Source organism: Cricetulus griseus, chromosome 2 (genome assembly GCF_003668045.3).
Source record: "Cricetulus griseus strain 17A/GY chromosome 2, alternate assembly CriGri-PICRH-1.0, whole genome shotgun sequence".
NCBI classification, from domain to species: Eukaryota; Metazoa; Chordata; class Mammalia; order Rodentia; family Cricetidae; genus Cricetulus; species Cricetulus griseus.
The window spans coordinates 119,507,749-119,528,229 of NC_048595.1; the positions used below are offsets into that span (position 1 = coordinate 119,507,749).

A 20,481-nucleotide genomic window follows, 5' to 3' on the forward strand; every position below is an offset into this window, starting at 1 on the left:
TTAGTTTAGAATTGAAACATTTAAAGCCACAAAATTCTTCACAATTAAAATCCAAGTGTGAATATAAGAACACATTAGTCCCGTAAGACAGTAGAGACTGGGATGGTGATGAAAGCGACTCCCATTTCCTGGACGTCTGTCACCCCTTTAGAATAAACAGGTAGTCCAGCCATGCTAGAGATAATTATTGGTTGCTCCCATAGATAGAGAAGGAGACCCGAGCCAAGTTGAAACGAATTTCAGGGGTCCCTATCTCCATCTCGCAGAGACACTCACTGCCATTCACTTCCACAACTACTCTGCTGTCCACTATGGCATCAGAAAATTGTCGAGTATTACCTGATCTTTGACTCAAATATGGCTTAAATGTCCACAATACTCTACAGTGGGCGTCTTCAAGAAGCAAGCAGAGTCAAGTAAAATCCCACGAGGGAAATGGAAAGAGCATCTTGATCTGTTAGATCTTAGCATGACATAGAAGAAGATTATTATTACTATAGCCCCATGTGATGAAAGGACACAGTTGACTCCAGGACGCCAATACACCTACGACTCAAGTACACTCTGGGGGAACAAGGAAATCAGATATAACCATCAAGGCAACAGCTATGTAAGCCTTTAGCCAGCTTTTCATCCTAAGTCTCAATTAGAAAAGCATCCACAGAGGAGCACAATCCAGCTACAGTGAGAAGGCAACCTAAGGCTCAGGACAGGAATGAAGGCAGCAGAAGGAAGCTCAGCAGCTAAACAGGCCAGAGAGGTGATGTATACCTTTGACCCCAGCACTCCTGCAGCAGAGGCAGGAAGATCTGCCTCAGTTCCAGGCCAGCCTAGTATACAGAGCAAGTTCTGGAACAGCCAGGGCTACACAGAGAAGCCCTGTCTGGAAAAAAAAAAAAAAGTAAATAAGTAAACAAATAAATAGCTAGACAGAATCAGGTTAACAAAGAGCTGGGGAGACTGACTCTTTAAAGATTGGGTCCCAGATTTGACTGACAGTACCTGTGTGGTCCCATCCCATCTAAAGGCAGAAGGGTGGGAGCTAAGCATGAGCTGTAGCACCCCTCCGAGGTTCTACCAGCCCCTGGGATGGTGTGAAGATTCCAGGCTCAGAGCCGGCAGCACCTTTATTCCATTCCTACCGTTATCACAACTGATTTTGCCAGCTTCAGTATTTCCTCAGGGCCAAAAGAATGGAATACACCTCTTGGAATTCCTGGGTGAAAACATGGCACCCTGATATTCTCTGAAGAATAGAAAATGTCATACTATTGTTTCCTCCCTCAAGAGTTAATTCATCTGGGCTTGTCAATCACTTGGCCAAGAGACCACCCCCTTAGGAAGGCTGATGCTAACACTGATAAAATTTTCTTGGAATTCCTACTGAGTATTTTTAATTATTTGTGAACAAAACTAAGAGCCTAAAGAGGGAGTTTTAATCTCCCCATAATAGTATTAAAATCACACTTCATTCAGAACTAATGAAGTGTTTTCTTTTTTAAGCTTTTTTTTAAAAATTAACTTTCATCAAGGTGTTGAAAGAGGAAGGGACTAATTAACTGAACACCTGTCTATGTGGTATTATACTACATAATTTTTCAAAGCAAACTTTCATAGACATGTGTTTTCACCCATCTTACAAACAAAGAAACTAAGGTCCCAGAAGAACCATTAACTATCCAATTCCAAAGGCTGTGTAGTAATAGAGCCAGTATCAAACCCCCAGGAAGGAAGTCTAAAGTCTCACACAGTGGCCCTCTGAATCATCCATCCCTCACACTGCTATTCCCACCACACATAGGAGCTGGAGTGCCGTGAGCAGGATTGAAGGAATACTGCTACAATTTGAATTGTCTATATTTAAAGACTACAAAACCTCAGTGGCCAATAGTTTACATTGTCACCTCTTCATGTTAGCTAGCCAAGAGAAAACTAAACAAGTTTCTCTAACTTTCAAGTGTGTATGCACATAGCCAGGTATGGAGATATATAATATATATATATATATATATATATATATATATATATCTTATCTGTGCCCTTTTCTCTTACCCTCTTAAGTTTCTCTCCTACTCCAAGGCTTCCTCCCTTAGCTCCCAGTACTTGGGTTATATATATATATATATATATATAATATATATATATATATATATACTCACAGAGATCACCTGCCTCTGCCTCTCAAGTGCTGGCACTAAAGGCGTGCGCCACAAACGCCTGGTTCAAGTTGTATTTTAAAACCACAAGTGTTAAAAACACCATGAGAAAGTTTCCAACATAAATGAAATTATCTATATATATTATAATATTATATATATATATATATATATATATATCCTGCACTCAGGTTGAAGAGGAGGATTTCTAGTTCAAGGCTAGTCTGAACTACCTACTTCAAAAAAGAAACTAGTTCATGTATCACCTGTGAGTCAGCCATGATGAGCAAATAAATAGCAATTAGGCCACACTAGTGCTTCTCAAACACCTTTGTGCACATGAATTATGGGAAACTTGTTAAAGTGTAAATTCAAACTGTGTTTTTGAGGAGCCCAGGGGTTATGCATTTCTAATACGTTTCCAGGTGATACCAGAAGGGCAGTTGGTCTGAAGGGCAGTTCTCTATACCACTAGCTCAAAAGGAATTAAGAACTCTGAAGGAAAGGAGGGAGAGGTACCTGGGATTGACATGTAAAACAATCTTCTTTCTAATTAAAATTTAAAAAATTAAATAAATAGATAGATAAATAAATAAATAAATAACTCTGAAGACTAAAGACATTCCTTGGCAAGTGGTTCCTCATCAACCCCACCAGGCTACACTGGCTTTTTAGAGTTTGGCCATTGCATACAGATAATGGGATTGGTCAGGAATCCAATCAGAAATTTTTTAAATGTACCAAGACTCTAGAAGAACAATTAGGGCAGAGCTTGCTGCCTATCTGACCCCACAAGTACTGGGAGCTAAGGGAGGAAGCCTTGGAGTAGGAGAGAAACTTAAGAGGGTAAGAGAAAAGGGCACAGATAAGAGGTGTGCTGTCTTGCCTCTACTTCCCTGCCTGAGCAGTTAAAGGGCTGCCAGATATCTGAGGCATAACCAAGTGAGCTAGATGGGTATTTCATTTATGTTGGAAACTTTCTCATGGTGTTTTTAACACTTGTGGTTTTAAAATACAACTTGAACCAGGCGTTTGTGGCGCACGCCTTTAGTGCCAGCACTTGAGAGGCAGAGGCAGGTGATCTCTGTGAGTTCCAGGCCAGCCTGCTCTACAGAGCAAGTTCCAGGACAGGCTCCAAAGCAATACAGAGAAACCCTGTCTTGAAAAATAAAAACAAAAGCAAACAAACAAACAAAAAAACAGCTTGAGGTATTTAAGGCCTTGCTACTGTAACAAGTAGATGTGAGATGATGCTTTTGTTCATTTTAAATAATTAAATGTATTATGCTATTTTATTAAAATGCCTATATAGTACTTGGCAATAAATAATTTATTTGATAATGTTCTTCTGAGTTCTATTGTGAGGATTCAGTGTTCTTTGCTTGTATACTGGCTAGTTTTAAGTCAACTTGACACACCACTGAAGTCTACAAGCTGGCCTCTAATTTAGATATCCACCTGTCTCTACCTCCCAAGTGCTGGGACTAAAGGTGTGCACCACCACATCTGACTTGGACAAGGGGTATTCTCTATGGTTCTGAAAGTGTCTGCTTCATCATCTATAGCCTTGCCCCTCAGGATGTTCTAAATAGCTTGATCTTTCCTAGTTAGAAACTGAGTAGGCAGGGTCTCATTGTAGTTTAATGCCTGTGCTTCGTTAAACACCGGAAATCTCAACGATATGGCAGCCTAAGCAAGACTGGAAAAATGGCAAAGCACCAGCTGATCTGCCAATGTGGACAGGAGGAATTTCACAGGGCCCCACCACTAGATGAAGAGCTACAAGCAATCAAAAACCACTGAGAGAGGGAAGATTTGTCTTCCGCAGAGATGAACCCTCTAATTGACTACCCAATAGAAAGTGGTCATCCCTAAAAACATATGCATTTGAGTAACAATAAATGAACTCAGCAGGTTGTATTTATATGGTTGTGCATGTTTAACAATGATAAAGAAAAAATATATGAATTTGAGAGGGAGTGGGGAGCATGGAAGAAGTGGAAGAAAGAGAAGGAGTGGGGAAATGATGTATGTACACACACACATACAACTTCACATTGATTTATGATATATGTGTGGATGCATATGCCTTTCTACCCAATCACTAGAGAAGCAGAGGCAGGTAGATCTGTGTAGGTTTGGGGCTAGCCTGATCTATATAGCAAGTTCCAGAACAGCCAGGACTACATAGAGACCCTGTCTCAAAGAATTTTAATTTTAATAAACAAAAAAGAAAATAAAATTCTGCTTTTCTTATATGTCAGACCAAGTACACTTTTGAAAGATGCATTTGTGTTGAGTGCTATGTGAATTATCTTTTCATTTCCTATGGGTCCATTGGGGTATATTGATTTCTATAAGATTGTAATTGAGAGAAAACTCTTTAATGTAAATTATAGCTTGCTTTTTAAAACATTTTCTTCTCTGTCTTCTTGGCTTTTTGATGTGATTTTAATTTTATCTTTATTGGCTTAATTGTTTGTTTATACTTATCTCCACTCTGTAGCCCAGGCTAACCTGGAAATTGCTGTGTAGCCCACCCTGGTCTGGAATTCATGGCAATCCTCCTGCCTGGGCCTCCTTTGTTCTGGGAATATAGAATGAAGCACCACAAGAAACTGTTCTAATAAGCATGAAAGCCAAGGAAAGCTTTGTTCAAAGACCTGTTGTCATGGGATTCTGCAGTTTAAAGACTGACAGATTGAGCTTTGTGCCGGATACAAGGAAAAGTGGAGGCTCTGAGAAACAACTGTGGACAAGGGGTGTGTGTGAGCAGAAAATTAGTCAAAAATGCTATCAAGGTGAGGAGGAACTACTGTTCAATTTCAGAGGAATACTGCTGAAGGCAGGTCAGGGTGAGGACAGCAACTGGTGGATGGTGTCTGGCAAGGGATCAAATAAGGCATGGGGAATTCTGGCTAAGCTCACTCAGAATTCCTGCTAAACTTTGGCAGTGTGTAATATTCACAGAATTCCATACTTCTCAGCCTAGATGAGGGGATATCTTTAAGGGACTGAAGTTTGATCAAGATTTTTAGGCCAATGTCCTGGTGGAGGTGGAACCTCTAGAGTTGTGTTCCTATCACCACTGACAGGCAGTAAGTACAAGTACTGTTCATTGGAGTTACTGGGGAATGAGCCCAGTATAAAGACATTAGGAAGGAGAAGAACAAAGATATTTAAATAAGGAAGTGACCCAAAGAAGTGGGATTTGTGATAAAGCTGCACCAGATTTGAGAGTTGGGCCTGAACCCTAGAGAAGCTCTTATCTAAGTGACGACAGTGAGCAAAAAGGGTATAAATCTACTGATGGGGGGTGTCCTTCTGTATATATATTTCTCTTCTTGGTTGATGAATAAAAAAAAATAGTTTGGCCAGTAGAGGCAAAAAGATAGGCGGGACTAGGAGATGAGGAGAATTCTGGGAAAGGTAGGCACAGGGACACCTTGTAGCCACCAAAGGAGATCCAGGCATTCTCCAGGTGGAAGGACCTGGTGGGAAAGTAACTCCAGTAACAATCTACCTCTCACTATGAGGTCCACAGAAAATGTAAAGCCCATCTTCAGAGGAGAGCCAGGCTTCAGTTCTGGTAGGAGATCAAGGAAGATTTTAGAAGGACAAGGATTGGCTCATCATGAAATAGATTTGAGCCTGGTCTCCAGAGCGAGTGCCAGGATAGCTACACAGAGAAACCCTATCTCGAAAAACGAGAGAGAGAGAGAGAGAGAGAGAGAGAGAGAGAGAGAGAGAGAGAGAATAGATTTGAATCTGTAAAAAAAAAAGGCAGGTGGTGCAGGGTGGGGGGAGGACAAAGTCAGGGAAGATAAATTCAATGTAAAATTAGAGAGAGAGAGAGAGATCTTGGAAGAGCCAGGCATGCCTCCTCTATGGTGAGTGATGACAGCTGATCCTCATCAGTCTTCTTGAATGACACAGCCACCTGAGCCCACAGATCTCTGAAGTGACAATGAGAATTGTCAGTGGTGTCACCCAAAGAATGGAAGGAAGCATGTCCCTCCAGAATGGTTCATGACAACCTTCACCATGGGGCCTCAGGGAAAGCTCTGAGTTTAGAACTGCTGGCTTTGTGAATACTTGATCACTGTGTGTGCCTTGTGTTTCTCGTGAGGGTTTAAATGGATAAAGACTGGAGTCAAACTGCTTAGCTGTCCTACTGCACAGAAATTATTCGCACATGATCTGGATTAACATGGTGGTTGAGTATCTCTATTCATCTACCCACCTTTGTATCCATATATACTGTTGCTGACCTATTAATCTGTTTATCTCTATTTAAAACCAGAAATCACTTTCTGCTGAGTTGAAATTCTTCAAACTTTCAAAAATATTAATGAATCCTGACTGGCCTTCTACTATCCGATTTTGAAAAAACTAAGTCTAAATGGAAGTTTAGAAAGTCTATCTATTCCCATCTCAACGCTATATCTTGTCCATATTTGCATTTCACAAGTGTGTGTGTGTGTGTGTGTGTGTGTGTGTGTGTGTGTGTGGTAAGCCAAAGTTTTTTTTTTTTTCAATTACTTTCCACCTGGTTTTATGTTTTGTTTTTTTAACCACACTTTCTCACTGAACCAAGAGCTCAACTGTCTGCTAGGCTGTCTGACCTGTGAACTCCAGGGGATCCTTTTATTTCCACTTCCCCAGCTCTGGTATTACATTTTGGCCATCTTTGTATGCGGGTGTTCAGAATCCAGGTGCTCAGGTTTGTGCAGTCAGCTCGTCACTGACCAAGCCATCTCTAGACCCCCAACCTTTCACAACCTCTTAAGGCCTTCATATTCAATTTTAGCATAAGGAAAAGATGAAAATTAACACTTGTCTTTCCCTGACACATTCCTGTCAAGTAAAGACCATTTTAACATTGACATATTTCAGGGAGGTAACTTCAAACTTTTCTAGAGTCAGAGACCGGTCAGCTTTGGTGAAAGCTATGGGATTCTCAGAAAAATAATAATAATAATGAGAGGGAGAACTGAGGAAGTGTATCTCAGTGGGTAGCATGGCACTGAGTGCTCATACTGAATCCTGGGTTCAGTCCTCAGCAACACATAAAGTGCTGGGCGAAGCGATAAGCATGTGCCTGCAATCCTAGCAGTTGAGAGGCAGAGGCAGGAGGATAAAAGCTCAAAGTGCATTTCAGACCAGCTTGGGCTACGTCAACCTGAATGCCTCCTCTCTCTCTCTCTCTCTCTCTCTCTCTCTCTCTCTCTCTCTCTCTCTCTCTCTCACACACACACACACACACACACACACACACACACACACACACTTTCTTTCCACTCTTGTTTCCTATGTCAGTGGTTTTGGAGACTGTAGAATGTGGATGGGTTTTTCTTTGGGCCATCAGCTCACAAATAACAACACAGAGACTTATTAATTATGAAAGTGTGGCCTTAGCTTTTTCCCAACCAGCTCTTATCCACGTTCTGCCACATGGCATTGCATCTCTCTGTACTGCCCATCCTGCTTCCTCTCCATCTGGCTGCAAAACTATAAACAATAGGGGCTGGAGAGATGGCTCAGAGGTTAAGAGCACTGACTGCTCTTCCAGAGGTCCTGAGTTCAATCCCCAGCAACCACATGGTGGCTCACAACTATCTGTAATAAGATCTGATGTCCTCTTCTGGCCTGCAGGGATACATGCAGACAGAACACTGTATACATAATAAATAAATCTTAAAAAAAAACTATATACAATAAGAACAATTATCACGTAAGACATACATTCACAATGTTTAGTCTCCAGGGCACTCGAGGCTTCATCTTCATGGCTTCATGCAATGGTCTCTCTAGGCATCCATACAGGGACACCCCTGACACACACCTGACACACACCTGGCCTCAATTGCTTTCCTTAGTTTTGGAAGGAGATTCCACAGCCCATTTCTTATATCCTTGATGAGTACAAGAAAATAATGTTTTCTAGATACAAAAGGGAAGTTGCACATATGATAAGAACTAACAGTGATTGTGACAGCATGCACAAGACCTGTACAGCTAGACAAAAATCCCAGCATGAAAAGGAGAGGTAGGTACAAAGTCCACCACTAGCAAAGGAATAATTGGCAATTGATAACTACTGGGAAACACAGCATCAGATTTTGTTTTAGTTTTGTTTGTTTTGTTTTGTAAGTCAACCACATTCTAGTGCATCCACACAGCCAAAAGTCTAAGGGCAGCATAGATTGTACTTGATACGCATGCACACATGTGCATAAGCACACATACATACACACACAGAGACATACATACACGTGGGTAGAGTTGGAGAAGGAGGTTGAATTGAAAGACCCCGAAGGGATACTTTCGTAGAGGGAGACCCACACACCCAGGAACCAGCGAGGCCACGAACTGGATGTAAAAAACAAGAGGCTTTATTGGAGACGCGGGTACCCGGGGCGACTTAGCTTTTCTGAGGCCAAGCGCCCCGAGCCAAGGGAAAGGCGTCCTTATATAGGGAAAAAGGCGCAAGCTAGGAGCAGGGATTCTATTTGATGGTTCAAATGAGGCACAGAGCCATTCCAGATCAGCATATTCTCAAGGTCTGGTGTCTGGTACAACAGACTTGATTCCTCCCTCCGCGCCCAGGTGGCTGACCTTGGGGGCGGAGACCTTGGGACGGAGTGTTTCTCAATGGGGGGGGGCGTGGGGGCGAGGGGTGCTCGGCCCCAGCCCCGGCGCGGTGCCAGGGCAGCCCCGCCTGGGTGAACCGGCTTGGGAGGGAAAACGGCAGCCGGGGGAAGTGGAGGCCGGCGGGGGCAGGATGAAGGTGAAGCAGGGCAGCTCTGCGGCAGCTAGCAGCTGCCGGACAATTATCGCCCCGCGCTGCACTCTCCAGCCCATCCCGGCTGCTCCAGAGAGAACACCCAGCATCAGCATAGGCGGGGGGGGGGGGAGACAGAGAGGCAGCGGGCCTTTCATTCCCCCATTTCTCTTGTGACTGAATGAAATCTTTCATTCAAAGGTCTCTGGTTAGGTCTTTCTCTAAGCTTGGCCATGCTGTCTCTAATTATTCCTGTATGGTCTGTAAAAATGATAAATCTAACCCTCGTCTGTTCTGCAGGACCACCTCAGAGAGTGATGTTAAGGATTTTTCGAGTGCACTGACTGACTCTTCTAGGACCTGGATATCCGTGTGCATGGCTTGTTGTAGAAGCTTAAAATGATTAATTCCCTGTAAGGCAATGGTTCCGGTCCCTATGCCGGCTGCTATGGCCCCCACTGTTATCCCTCCTAATAATAGGGCCACGGTAAAGGATATTGGCTCCCTCTTATGTCGGGTTGACTTCTCTAGTACCCTATAAATATATTCAGGTTGGTGATATGTGACCCTGGGCCAAAGTTCTGTCAATATACAAAAGTCAATAGTGGCATTGAGAACGGTAGTAGAGACGCAGGGGGTCAAACCAGTACTGCCTATGCATAGCCCCTTTCCTGAGACCTCAGACAATGTGAGCTTGTGCTGCATGGCAGTTTCACAACTGGTAGGCGCTGAGGTCTGGTGACGCCGGACCCAGACAGTGTCCCCGATCTGGTAGGAATGGGGAATGGTAGGATGGTCCCTCTGGTCTTTATAAGTTTTTTTTTTTTTAAAGGTGTGAGCCCATATGGCCTAGGGGTATGCTAGGGGGAGTAGGAGGACCCAGTCTCTAGTGTCCCCATCAGGGAGTGATAGGTACTGGCATCCCCTCGCAAGGAAGTTCCCTTTGACTTAGCATTTCAACCAGGGAGAATGGACGGCGAAATTCTTTTCTAAACTGCTTCCTGCTGACTTTGGGACGAAGTTAAGGACCCCAGAAGGTTGAAATGCTAGTCAAAAACAAAAAGGAATTTAGGCAACGGGGAATCCATCAGGGGCTTCTGGTTAGCAGACACTGTTGCAGAGATAGGGGGTGTCCATATCAGCAGACTAGTTCACATCCATAGCAAGTCTAGGGTTCGCAGTCTACTTAGAACAGTCTGAAGTCAGCAACTGGTACTCAGATGTCTGTCAGAAGCAGAAACCTGTTTAAGACATATTTAAACTAGGAACAGAGGTTAAAACTTATTTATAGAAGCCCACAGTGCAGAAAAAGCAGATATCTGGATATCTGTTCAAACAGCAAGAACACATTTATAACTTTGAGTCCTAGCAAAAACTACAGATTTGGGCTATAAGCATGTACATTTTTCTTCTGTCCAGAGAGCTAGGTATGGATTGGACAGGGGTGCCTTTGGCCTGATGAAAAGCCCTTTAAGTTTGTACTTAGATGACAACCAAAATAAACTTAAAAACCTTGAGCTTGTGCCTGAACAGTAGATAGTCATTATTTTATCAGCTAACATACTGACTAGTCTATAGTGGATCTAACTGTCTGATGCTGTCAAGCTGACAACCAGTAATATTTCAGAGATCTGAGAAGGGTATATTTTATCCGAATCTACTAAAAAGTGACAGAAGCCAGTTAGAAGTAGGTCCATATACAGTTAGCCAAACCCAAGTTTCTCCATTACCGTTGGAGGCAGCTGTCTCAAAGAACAACAATCTTCGCCAGGCCTATCTGTGAGAGGTTTTATTTTCTCTCTGTGGAAGAGGGACATGGAAAAGACTGACCTTGTTTTGTCTAGGCAAAGGGGTACAATCAATTTTCCAGCGTCCAGCAGCTTTGTCCACAGTCTCGGCCAGGTTCTGGCAGGCGGCAGGTTTCATATCTGAGCATCTGCTCATTGGTCCAGGTGCAGGAACTGAGGTGCCTGTAATCTTCGGGTCATTGTCAGGATCTGGCAGTCTGTCTGACATTATAAACTTTAAAGATAACAATTTAAATGCCATATTCTGAAGATCTCTGAAGCATTAGAGGTCTGTTTGTCTGTTTTAATTACTTGCCTTAAGCACACATTAAGTATACAGGTGGCTAGGTAAGGTCTTATTTCTGTAAATAATTTTTAGTCTGACTGTAACTGGTTTTAACTTAGTAAGATGTTTGAAACAGCACAGCTGAACTTAAAACTGCATAGAGCTACCTTATATTCCTTAAACAGTAGCTTAACTTCTTTCTTAGGCAGGGTTTTTCTGTGACTTTGGAGCCTGTCCTGGAATTCGATCTGCCGGACCAGACAGGCCTTGAACTCATAAAGATCCATCTGCCTCTTACTCCCGAGTGGTGGGATTAAAGGCGTGTATCCCCAATGTTCTAAACTTAAGGCGTGTGCTACCAACATCCTGAGCTTAAAGGTGTGTGTTATCAACATCCTAAATTTATTTCTAAAATATAAACTGTAATACCTTATAATAGATCAGCATCTTTCATAAAATAAAAACTTTACATTGTCAGGCTTTGCTCAAAAATAATTTTAAATTGAAGCTCTTTAAGTATAAATATTAATAAAAACAAACATTAAAAAAAACTGGTTTTAAAAAGAAATTTAAATTCCCTTAAGGTCTTTCTGTAATATATAGAAGCATTAACATTGTAAATCTCAATTGAAAAACTTGTTTCTAAGATGGTACCTCTAATTTCCATGCGGTCATCTTTAGTCAAGATGGCGGTTTAAGTATTCCTTTTTTAATTTTAGCAAAATGGCGACCAGTCAAGTCATATGAACATTTTAAAACAAGTATATATAAAACAGAATTAGCTTAATATGGTTAAAATTTTAGACATGAGAAACCATAGCACAGTTTACATTTTTCTCTGACTTATAATAACCTTTTTTCTGATTTTTAACAACTTTCCTCTGACCTTTTATAACTTGCTTTGACCCTCCATAACTTTCTGTAACAATCTTCTCTGCTATGACTTGCTTGCTTTAATTTTCTATAACCTTTTAGTTCATTTCTCTGACTCTCTTAGACATTCTTAGACAAGTTTTCTTTTTTTTTTCTTTCCCTCTTTATTATTTAAGTCTCCTACATTTTTTTTTTCATTTCTCAGTTAACATCAAAATTTTATCAAAGTCCTTTTTACAGTTCTTAATAACTTTAAGGCCGTTTAGATGTCCGGATCAGGCCAGATAAGTTTATACGCTCGAGCTGAGGAACAAAGAGTAATTCATTTGCGTTTATGCACATCAATTATAAAACAAAGGCCAAACAACACAGAACACAGAACAGGTTTTCGCAGCGCAGTTTCAACAGAGAGTCGAAAGAATTGGGGGGGCGGGTCGAAGAAGGGGGCCCTCCTTCTTCGTCCCCAGTAAAGATTGCACATCCCTCAAGTCGAGGGCCTTCTCCAAAGAGACTGGGAAAATGTCCAGTCATAGATCTAAGTTCAAAGTACAAATCCCTCACATTGAGGGCTTCCCAAGTTCAAAATACAAATCCCTCACACAGAGGGCTTCAAACGCTACCAGGACGTCTCCTGGAGCCGCGGTCGGGAGTTCGAACCCGTCAGTCCCTCCTCGGATCCGCCTACAAATGTACACAGCTGTATACTACAAACGCAAGCGCAATTCACAAGACAGACTCAGACCAGACAAGACAAAACAGCGGATCCGCACAACACTTACCTCCCAGACGTGGGTCGGTGGTCCCTGGGCGGGTCTCGATCCCGGACGAGCCCCCAAATGAAAGACCCCGAAGGGATACTTTCGTAGAGGGAGACCCACACACCCAGGAACCAGCGAGGCCACGAACTGGATGTAAAAAACAAGAGGCTTTATTGGAGACGCGGGTACCCGGGGCGACTTAGCTTTTCTGAGGCCAAGCGCCCCGAGCCAAGGGAAAGGCGTCCTTATATAGGGAAAAAGGCGCAAGCTAGGAGCAGGGATTCTATTTGATGGTTCAAATGAGGCACAGAGCCATTCCAGATCAGCATATTCTCAAGGTCTGGTGTCTGGTACAACAGACTTGATTCCTCCCTCCGCGCCCAGGTGGCTGACCTTGGGGGCGGAGACCTTGGGACGGAGTGTTTCTCAATGGGGGGGGGCGTGGGGGCGAGGGGTGCTCGGCCCCAGCCCCGGCGCGGTGCCAGGGCAGCCCCGCCTGGGTGAACCGGCTTGGGAGGGAAAACGGCAGCCGGGGGAAGTGGAGGCCGGCGGGGGCAGGATGAAGGTGAAGCAGGGCAGCTCTGCGGCAGCTAGCAGCTGCCGGACAATTATCGCCCCGCGCTGCACTCTCCAGCCCATCCCGGCTGCTCCAGAGAGAACACCCAGCATCAGCATAGGCGGGGGGGGGGGGAGACAGAGAGGCAGCGGGCCTTTCAGAATATGATCAAAATTCTAAAAGAACTAATAACAAAATTGATTGATTGATGTGGTGATATTTTGTTTATGATCTAACAAACAAAGCTTACCTAAAGACCAGAGTGCAGAGCAGCCACACTAGTTAGCCACAGAGGCCAGGCAGTGGTGGTACACACCTTTAATTCTAGCACTGAGGAGACAGAGGCAGATGGATCTCTGTTAGTTCAAGGCCACCCTGGGCTACATGAAATTGATCCAGCCTAAAAAAGAAAGAGTTCACACATAGGTGATTCCAGCACTTGGAGCGACACACCTTTAATTCTAGTACTAATGAGGTGGAGACAGGAAGAGATATGACTGAGTGGAGAGAGGAATATAAAGCGGGAGGAGACAGGAACTCATGAAAGTCTGAGGATGCAGTGTGAAGCAGGCCGTGTGAGGAGCAGAGCAGTCTGAGGATGCAGTCTGAGGATAGGGTTGCCCCTTTGGTCTGAGCATTGGTAGAGGTGAGAGCTCTCTAGTAGCTGGCCACTCTGCTTCTCTGATCTTTCAGCTTTCACCCCCTGATAGCTGACTCTTAGTTTTTACTATTAAGACCATTTAGAATTCATGCTGCAGATTGATTGATTGGTTGATTGAGACAGGGTCTCATTATATAGCCCTAGCTGGCTTATAACTCACTATGTAAACTAGGCCTGTCTGTAACTCACAGAGATTCACCTGCTTCTGACACTTAAATGCTGGGATTAAAGATATGTGCTACCACCACAGGCTTAAAATATATTTTGTATTCCCAAGTATAAGTGATATAAATTACAGTAGCTTTTGTCATTCAGTTGGGTATTTTAAGTAAAAATAAAGAAATAGCATATACAACAGAGATTCCTTAAGTTAAAATAAATAACAGCACATTTTTGTATACACATGTGAGAAATGCCTAATATAGCAAATGAAATGAAGCAAGCATTCATGTTTCTATAGTAAAAGCAGAGAGATTTAAACTCCTTGAGCACACCTGACAAAACCTCCCCAGAAAATCCCTCTAAGTGTCTCTTAGGTAACACAGAAACGTTTCTCTGATGATTTAGATTTTTTTATTGACCTTTTGTTCTTCAGGATCTCAAAAAATAAGCTTTATGAATTTGTAAACAATGAACTTTTAAGCATATTACTACTGTCCTCAGAGATATCTCACTTCTTTGCCTCCTCATGTACACTTGAGCTACTGGAGGCATCAGCTTGGGCCACTTCTGTGTCCCCCTTTAAAGCAGACTCAGTAGGCTCCGGGTGTTCCTGTGCACTGGATTTCACAGCATGGGCTGCATAGTTAAGGCTGCTACTTTTACTCCAATGCCAGTGCCCTGAGAAGGGATTGTAGAACATTCCTGCCACAGTTTGAACTGACAGTCCATCTGAAAAAAAAATAAAATCAGACTCAATAAGCATTTAACATTCAATCCACAAGAGTCAACAGTAATTCTTCATATTAACAAAAAGTCCCTAATTTAATGAACAAAACTACTTTGCAGTCATGCTTGGGTCATGTAGGGAGCCGTCCCTGCATTCTCCATTACAATGATGGTGCCTGCAGGCACCGAATGTAAATTATTTCGCAGGCGCTGGGTAATTTCCATTTCTTTGATCTCTGCCTATCCCGTGGCTCATATGGCCTGAGGAGCTGAAGTCATTCATAGGGTGACACGTCCCAGGCGACTACTGCCAGCCTTTATTAAGGGACGGGATTCTTGGCTCGGGGTCTCCGCTCTGGTAAGCTTATGCTCTCCACTCTCAAGATGCATTAAAGCTTTCCTGCAGAAGGATCCGAGTGTCCTGTGTGATTCTTGCCGGCGAGAACATAGCTCGGGACAGGGTCATACTTAACTGCCAGTGAGAATTCATACTCCAAAGCAGAGGACTGGGGTCAAATTCCAGCTCTGACTCCTGCTGTAATAGTGGCCCTTTCTGAATGCCACATATAGATCATGTGTAATGGAGCACGGGAATCAGAGGAGATATGTATAAAATAGCTCAGTGCTTAGAATTCTCTAAGATCTCAACAAATATTAGTTATCACTTGAGAATATCTGTTAATAAGAGATTGTCTCTATAAGGAGTCTTCTTTAGTTTGGTTTGTTTTTTGTTTATTTGCTGGGCAATGGTGGTGTAGGCCTTTAATCCCAGCACTGGAGAGGCAGAAGCAGGTGGATCTCTGTGAGCGCAAGGCCAACCTGGTCTACAGAGCTAGTTCCAGAATAGCCAAGGCTACACAAAGAAACCCTGCCTCAAAAAAAAAAAAAAATTCTCTTTTTAGTCTATTTTCCACAAAATTACAGACATCTCTAAAAGCCACCATGCTGCTGTGAACTGACAGTATTTTAAGTAAAACAGTTTGTTGATGCACTTTTGTTAACAGAAGCATGGGGAATAGTGTCTACTCAACAAGACCTCCAGAATGCCAAGCACATGAACTAAAAAACATCACTTAACAGAGTTCAACAAACAAAGCTTTTACTGTGCCAAAGCACGGTGAAGCACAGTTTGGAGTACAGAAAGAACATTATGGGCCAACAAAGAGTGAAAATTATATGCGACCATACTTAGATCATACTTTACTGCAAGTGTGAATGAATACATACTCCAAAGCAGACTTCTGGGTTCAAATACCAACTATTGACATCTACCATAGTGACCCTTGGTCCCTTCTGCAGGTACCAGAAATAAATAAAAAATGAAATGGAATTTGTAAATACATCTGAATATAGAAGAGATGGGAGAAATCATAAACTAAGCTGAGATAAGCAGGGTTCCCCAGGAGAAACTGAGCACATGTAAGTGATACACATTGACACCTATCCTTAAACCAATGAACAATTAAACCAGCCCGGCAAGGTTTTACTGCTCGTCGCTCACGTCTACATGTGTGCCAGTCAGATGACGTATGTACTAAATAAGACATAGATGAAGAGATAAAACTGACATCTGAAAAGAATGGTAACCTGCCTAAATAAGTGCCAGACTCTGAGATTAATAATTACAGTGCAATTAAAGGTTCATACAGGACTGGAAGACAACCTTAGTACTTACTTGGTTCCAGAATACTCTCTAGCTTTTCAGGTGAAACAAACTTCTCCCATGTGTGAGTGCCTTTTGGAACAATGCCTGCAATTTGCTCTGCGAAAACAATTCCCAAGGCATAGGACAGCTGTGTTTTGTTGACTGTAGTAATGAATAACGAGCCACCAGGCTAAAGGGAGGAAATGTATATGCAAGTAAAACAACAGAGGTGAAGTATACAAAGTCAGGGGCAACTTTCAGTAAAGGCTTACTTCCCCCACTTTCCTTTCCAAATGATTTGGTTGCAAACAAGATATTCAGTAGATACAAAAGAGAATTAACCAATATAGTATTTTTTTTCTCTCTTGGGAAAATCTGTTATCACAGGTGATCTACTATAGACACAGTCATTAAGTCTATCCATCAAGCACGGCTTTCAACTCAAAATTCCTCTTTTTATTTTTTTTTCTTTTGATTTTTCTAGACAGGGTTTTTCTGTGTAGCCCTGGCTGTCCTTGAACTCAGAGATCCACTTGCCTCCCTACTGCTGGGATTAAAGGCATGTGCCACCACCATCTGGCTCAAAATTCTTTTATTGCTATGATATATTTATATATGTTCTTTTATGTGTATTAAATAATTTATCAAGGCTGAGACACATCTACATTTACATTCCTTTTTTCCCTTTCATTGAAAATAGATTTTTTCAAACAATATATTCTTATTACTGTTCTTCCTCCTCCTTCTACTCCCAGGTCTACCCCATCTGGATCCATACCCTTCCTGTCTCTTGTTAGAAAACAAACAGGCATCTAAGGAATAACAAATACAATAAAATAAACCAGAAACAAATAATCAGAATATGACAAAACAGCCAATCAAGAAAAAAAAGCCAAAGAAAAAGCACAAGAAACACATACAGATTCAGGGACACACGTTTGCACACACAGGAATTCCACCAAAAAAATCAAAACCAGAAGCCATAATAGACAATGCAAAGGACTTGTAAGATTAAAAAAAAAAATTCACTGAGTTAACATTAAGAGACATAGAACCTCCAAAGAGTTAATTTTGTGAGCAGCTACGACTGGGCATAAGTTGTACCTTAAAAGTGGTTTGTTTCCCTAGTGAGACTCCTTGGGAGAAAACTAATTTTTCATTTGCAAGAGGCTATCAATTGTAGAGAGCTTCTTGGTTAAGAGTGGGTGTGTATGTGGGGTGGAGGAGTGAGGTGCTGAAGAGACGGCACAGTGGTTAAGAGCACTGGTTGCTCTTCCAGAGGACCTGAATTCAATTCCTAGTACCGACATGGCAGCACACAACTATCAGTAACTTCAGCTTCTGGTGATCTGACACCCTCACACAAATATACATGCAGGCAAAACAGTAACACACACAAAGAGTGTGTGTGTGTGTGTGTGTGTGTGTGTGTGTGTGTGTGTGTGTGTGTACTTCTTTCAGCTCTAGAAGTACATCTCGTGCAGACCTACGCAGACCCTGTAAATGTTGCCACTGTCTCGGTGAGTTCATATGTGTGCCAGCTTTGTTGTGTCTAAAACGTCTTGATGCCTTGGTGTCCGCTTAACATACAGAAGTTCTCCATGTTTTCTCTCAGGTGCTAAGCCTAATGTGCTTGGAGCAGTATGCACTGCTATACATCCTATGCTAAGGAGTATCACCAACAAAAGAATGCTCTCTGGCAAAAACACTAATGAGTAAGATCCCTGTAGGGAGTCACCCTAGCCCCGCCCAATAGTCCTGGGGCAGGTACCAGGTGGACCCGGGGACTCGCCCATAAGGGCGGGGTGAAGGAAAGCCGGGATGACGTAAGGGAGCTTCTTAAGGGGCTGCACGTGGGGACACGGGCCCCCTTTTGTTCTGGCCGCGCTGGCTGGGTTCTTAACCTAGCTCTGGCCTGTGTTTCACCCGGCTGTTCTCTGAAATAAAGAGACCTTAATCCAATAGATCCCAGCATTTTTTGTTTTGATTTGTATAAGGATTATGAAGGGATCAAGATAAACACTTAGATGAAAGCAAACCATTGCTGGGAGTATTAATCTGCCTATGTAATGACAATATTTATATTTCCAATGTTTGTTCTCAAAAGAGCAAGGAAGATAATACCTTTCCTTTTACCAAGTCTCATTAGCCTAATGAGCATAAAATGCCACTCCAAACTTACCTTATGGGTCTCTGTCTCTTTCTATTGATTGCAACAGATAGATGATAGATTGATAAATGATAGATGATAGGTAGACAGACAGACAGACAGATAGATAGATGATAGGTAATGTGTGTATTAGGGAGAAGAGGCAATTTTTAGTACTACCTTAGATCCAATCTAAGCAAGAGAACAAAAATATTAGGGTATGCCTGTCACTACACAGGTGGTAAACAATGTTTTTTTTTTTTTAACATAGGGTCTTTATTAAAAACAAAATTAGATTTGAATTTAGAGTCAGTATTCCTTGCATGTTTCAAAGAATTTCTATTCAGACATATATACTGACAAAAATACAAAAAGTAATAATTAAAGATTTTACTTTGACAATAGGATGAACCCAATGAAATTCCATTTGAGAGGAAACACTTCCCTTTAATCCCAGAACTTGGGAGGCAGAGGCAGGCAAATCTCTGTGAGTTCGAGGCCAGCCTGGTCTACAGAGTGAGCTCTAGGACAGCCAGGGCTGTACATGTGGGCCAGTGAGATGGCTCAGAGGGTCAAGGGTAAGGGCACCTGAGAGAAGTCTGATTACCTGACTCAATCCCTGGGATTTATATCATAGGTGAGAATCAACTTCCTCAAGCTGTCCTCTGACCTCAATGCAGGATCTATGGCTTGAGCATACACACACAATCACACACACAAATACCCACAAAATAAATAAATTAAAAAGAAATGAAAAAGGGTATAAAAATGTCAAGGATAGAAGGTAATTAAGGAGACACAATAACTAATGCAATGTGGAAGCCTAGGTTGGTTAGATACATGATGGGAAAAATAGCATCAGTGGAGAAACTAATAAGCCTTGCAAGCACTTTTTGCATTTATAGGGCAATGTCACTATCCGTGTCTAAGTCTTTAGATATGTACCAGGGGTTATGTGCAGGAAAAGGACATTGGAGAGGTAAGTGAGGAGCCTGGGGCACAAAACTGAAGTCAGCATAGGTTTTCAGGGCAGTGATGTTTGGGTACCTGAGAGGAAGTGTACCCTTCAACATGAGGCCCTAAGTACCTATTCTGACTCATTTTGGTTTCTGTCCATATGTGGGCTGTTAACACAGCAGCTCTCAACCCTATCACAGAAGGCAATGAGCTATGTAACATAACTGAAGCACAAGAAAAAAGACCTTAAAACAGCCTTATGACTATGACAGAGGACTATAAAGAGGAAATGAATAAACTCCTTAATAAAATCTGTAAAAACATAAACAGTAAAAGGAAATGAATAAAACAGTCCAAAACATGAAAGTGGAAATAGAATCAATAAGGAAAACAAACTAAGGGAAATCTGTAAATGAAAAATTTAGGAAGTTTAACAGGAACCTCAGAGGCAAGCCTCACCAACAGAATACAAAAGATGGAAGAGAGAATCTCACATATTAAAGACACAATAGAACAAATGGATACCTCACCCAAAGACAACATTAAATATAAAAAATCTCCTGTCACAAAGAACATCCAGGAAATTTGGGACACTATGAAAAGACCAAATCCAAAAATAATAAAAATAGAGGAAAGAGAAGAAACACAGGTCAAAGGCATAGACAATATTTTCAACAAAATCATAGACAGAGAGGCCCATCAAAGTCCAACAAGCATACAGAACACGAAATAGACTCAACCAGAAAAGAAAGTTCCGTCAGCACATAATAATCAAAACATTAAATGTACAAACAAGAAGAGAATATTAAGTTTCAAGGGAAAAAGACCAGGTAACATTTAAAAGCAAACCTGTTAGGATAACACCAGCTTTCTCAATGGAGATTCTAAAAGCCATAGAGGCCTGGACAAATGTGCTGTAGGCTCTAGGAGACAACAGATGCTAGCCTAGACTATTATACCCAGCAAAACTTTCAATCACAA

The 20,481-nt window shown here is 42.1% G+C and overlaps 1 protein-coding gene across 3 annotated transcripts in view; it reads right to left on the bottom strand.

The window, feature by feature from the left end:
- Positions 1-14,417: 14,417 nt before the first annotated feature.
- Coq3 (coenzyme Q3, methyltransferase) overlaps positions 14,418-20,481 on the bottom strand; it is a 32,562-nt gene continuing 26,498 nt past the window's right edge. For all 3 annotated transcript variants that reach the window (XM_027403452.2, XM_027403453.2, XM_035439949.1), the window contains exons 6-7: positions 16,425-16,584; positions 14,418-14,752 (exon numbers count right to left, since the gene is read on the bottom strand). In XM_027403452.2, the coding sequence (XP_027259253.1) occupies positions 14,532-14,752; positions 16,425-16,584 (381 nt within the window). In that variant the 3' untranslated portion in view covers positions 14,418-14,531. The remainder of the gene's footprint in view (positions 14,753-16,424; positions 16,585-20,481) is intronic.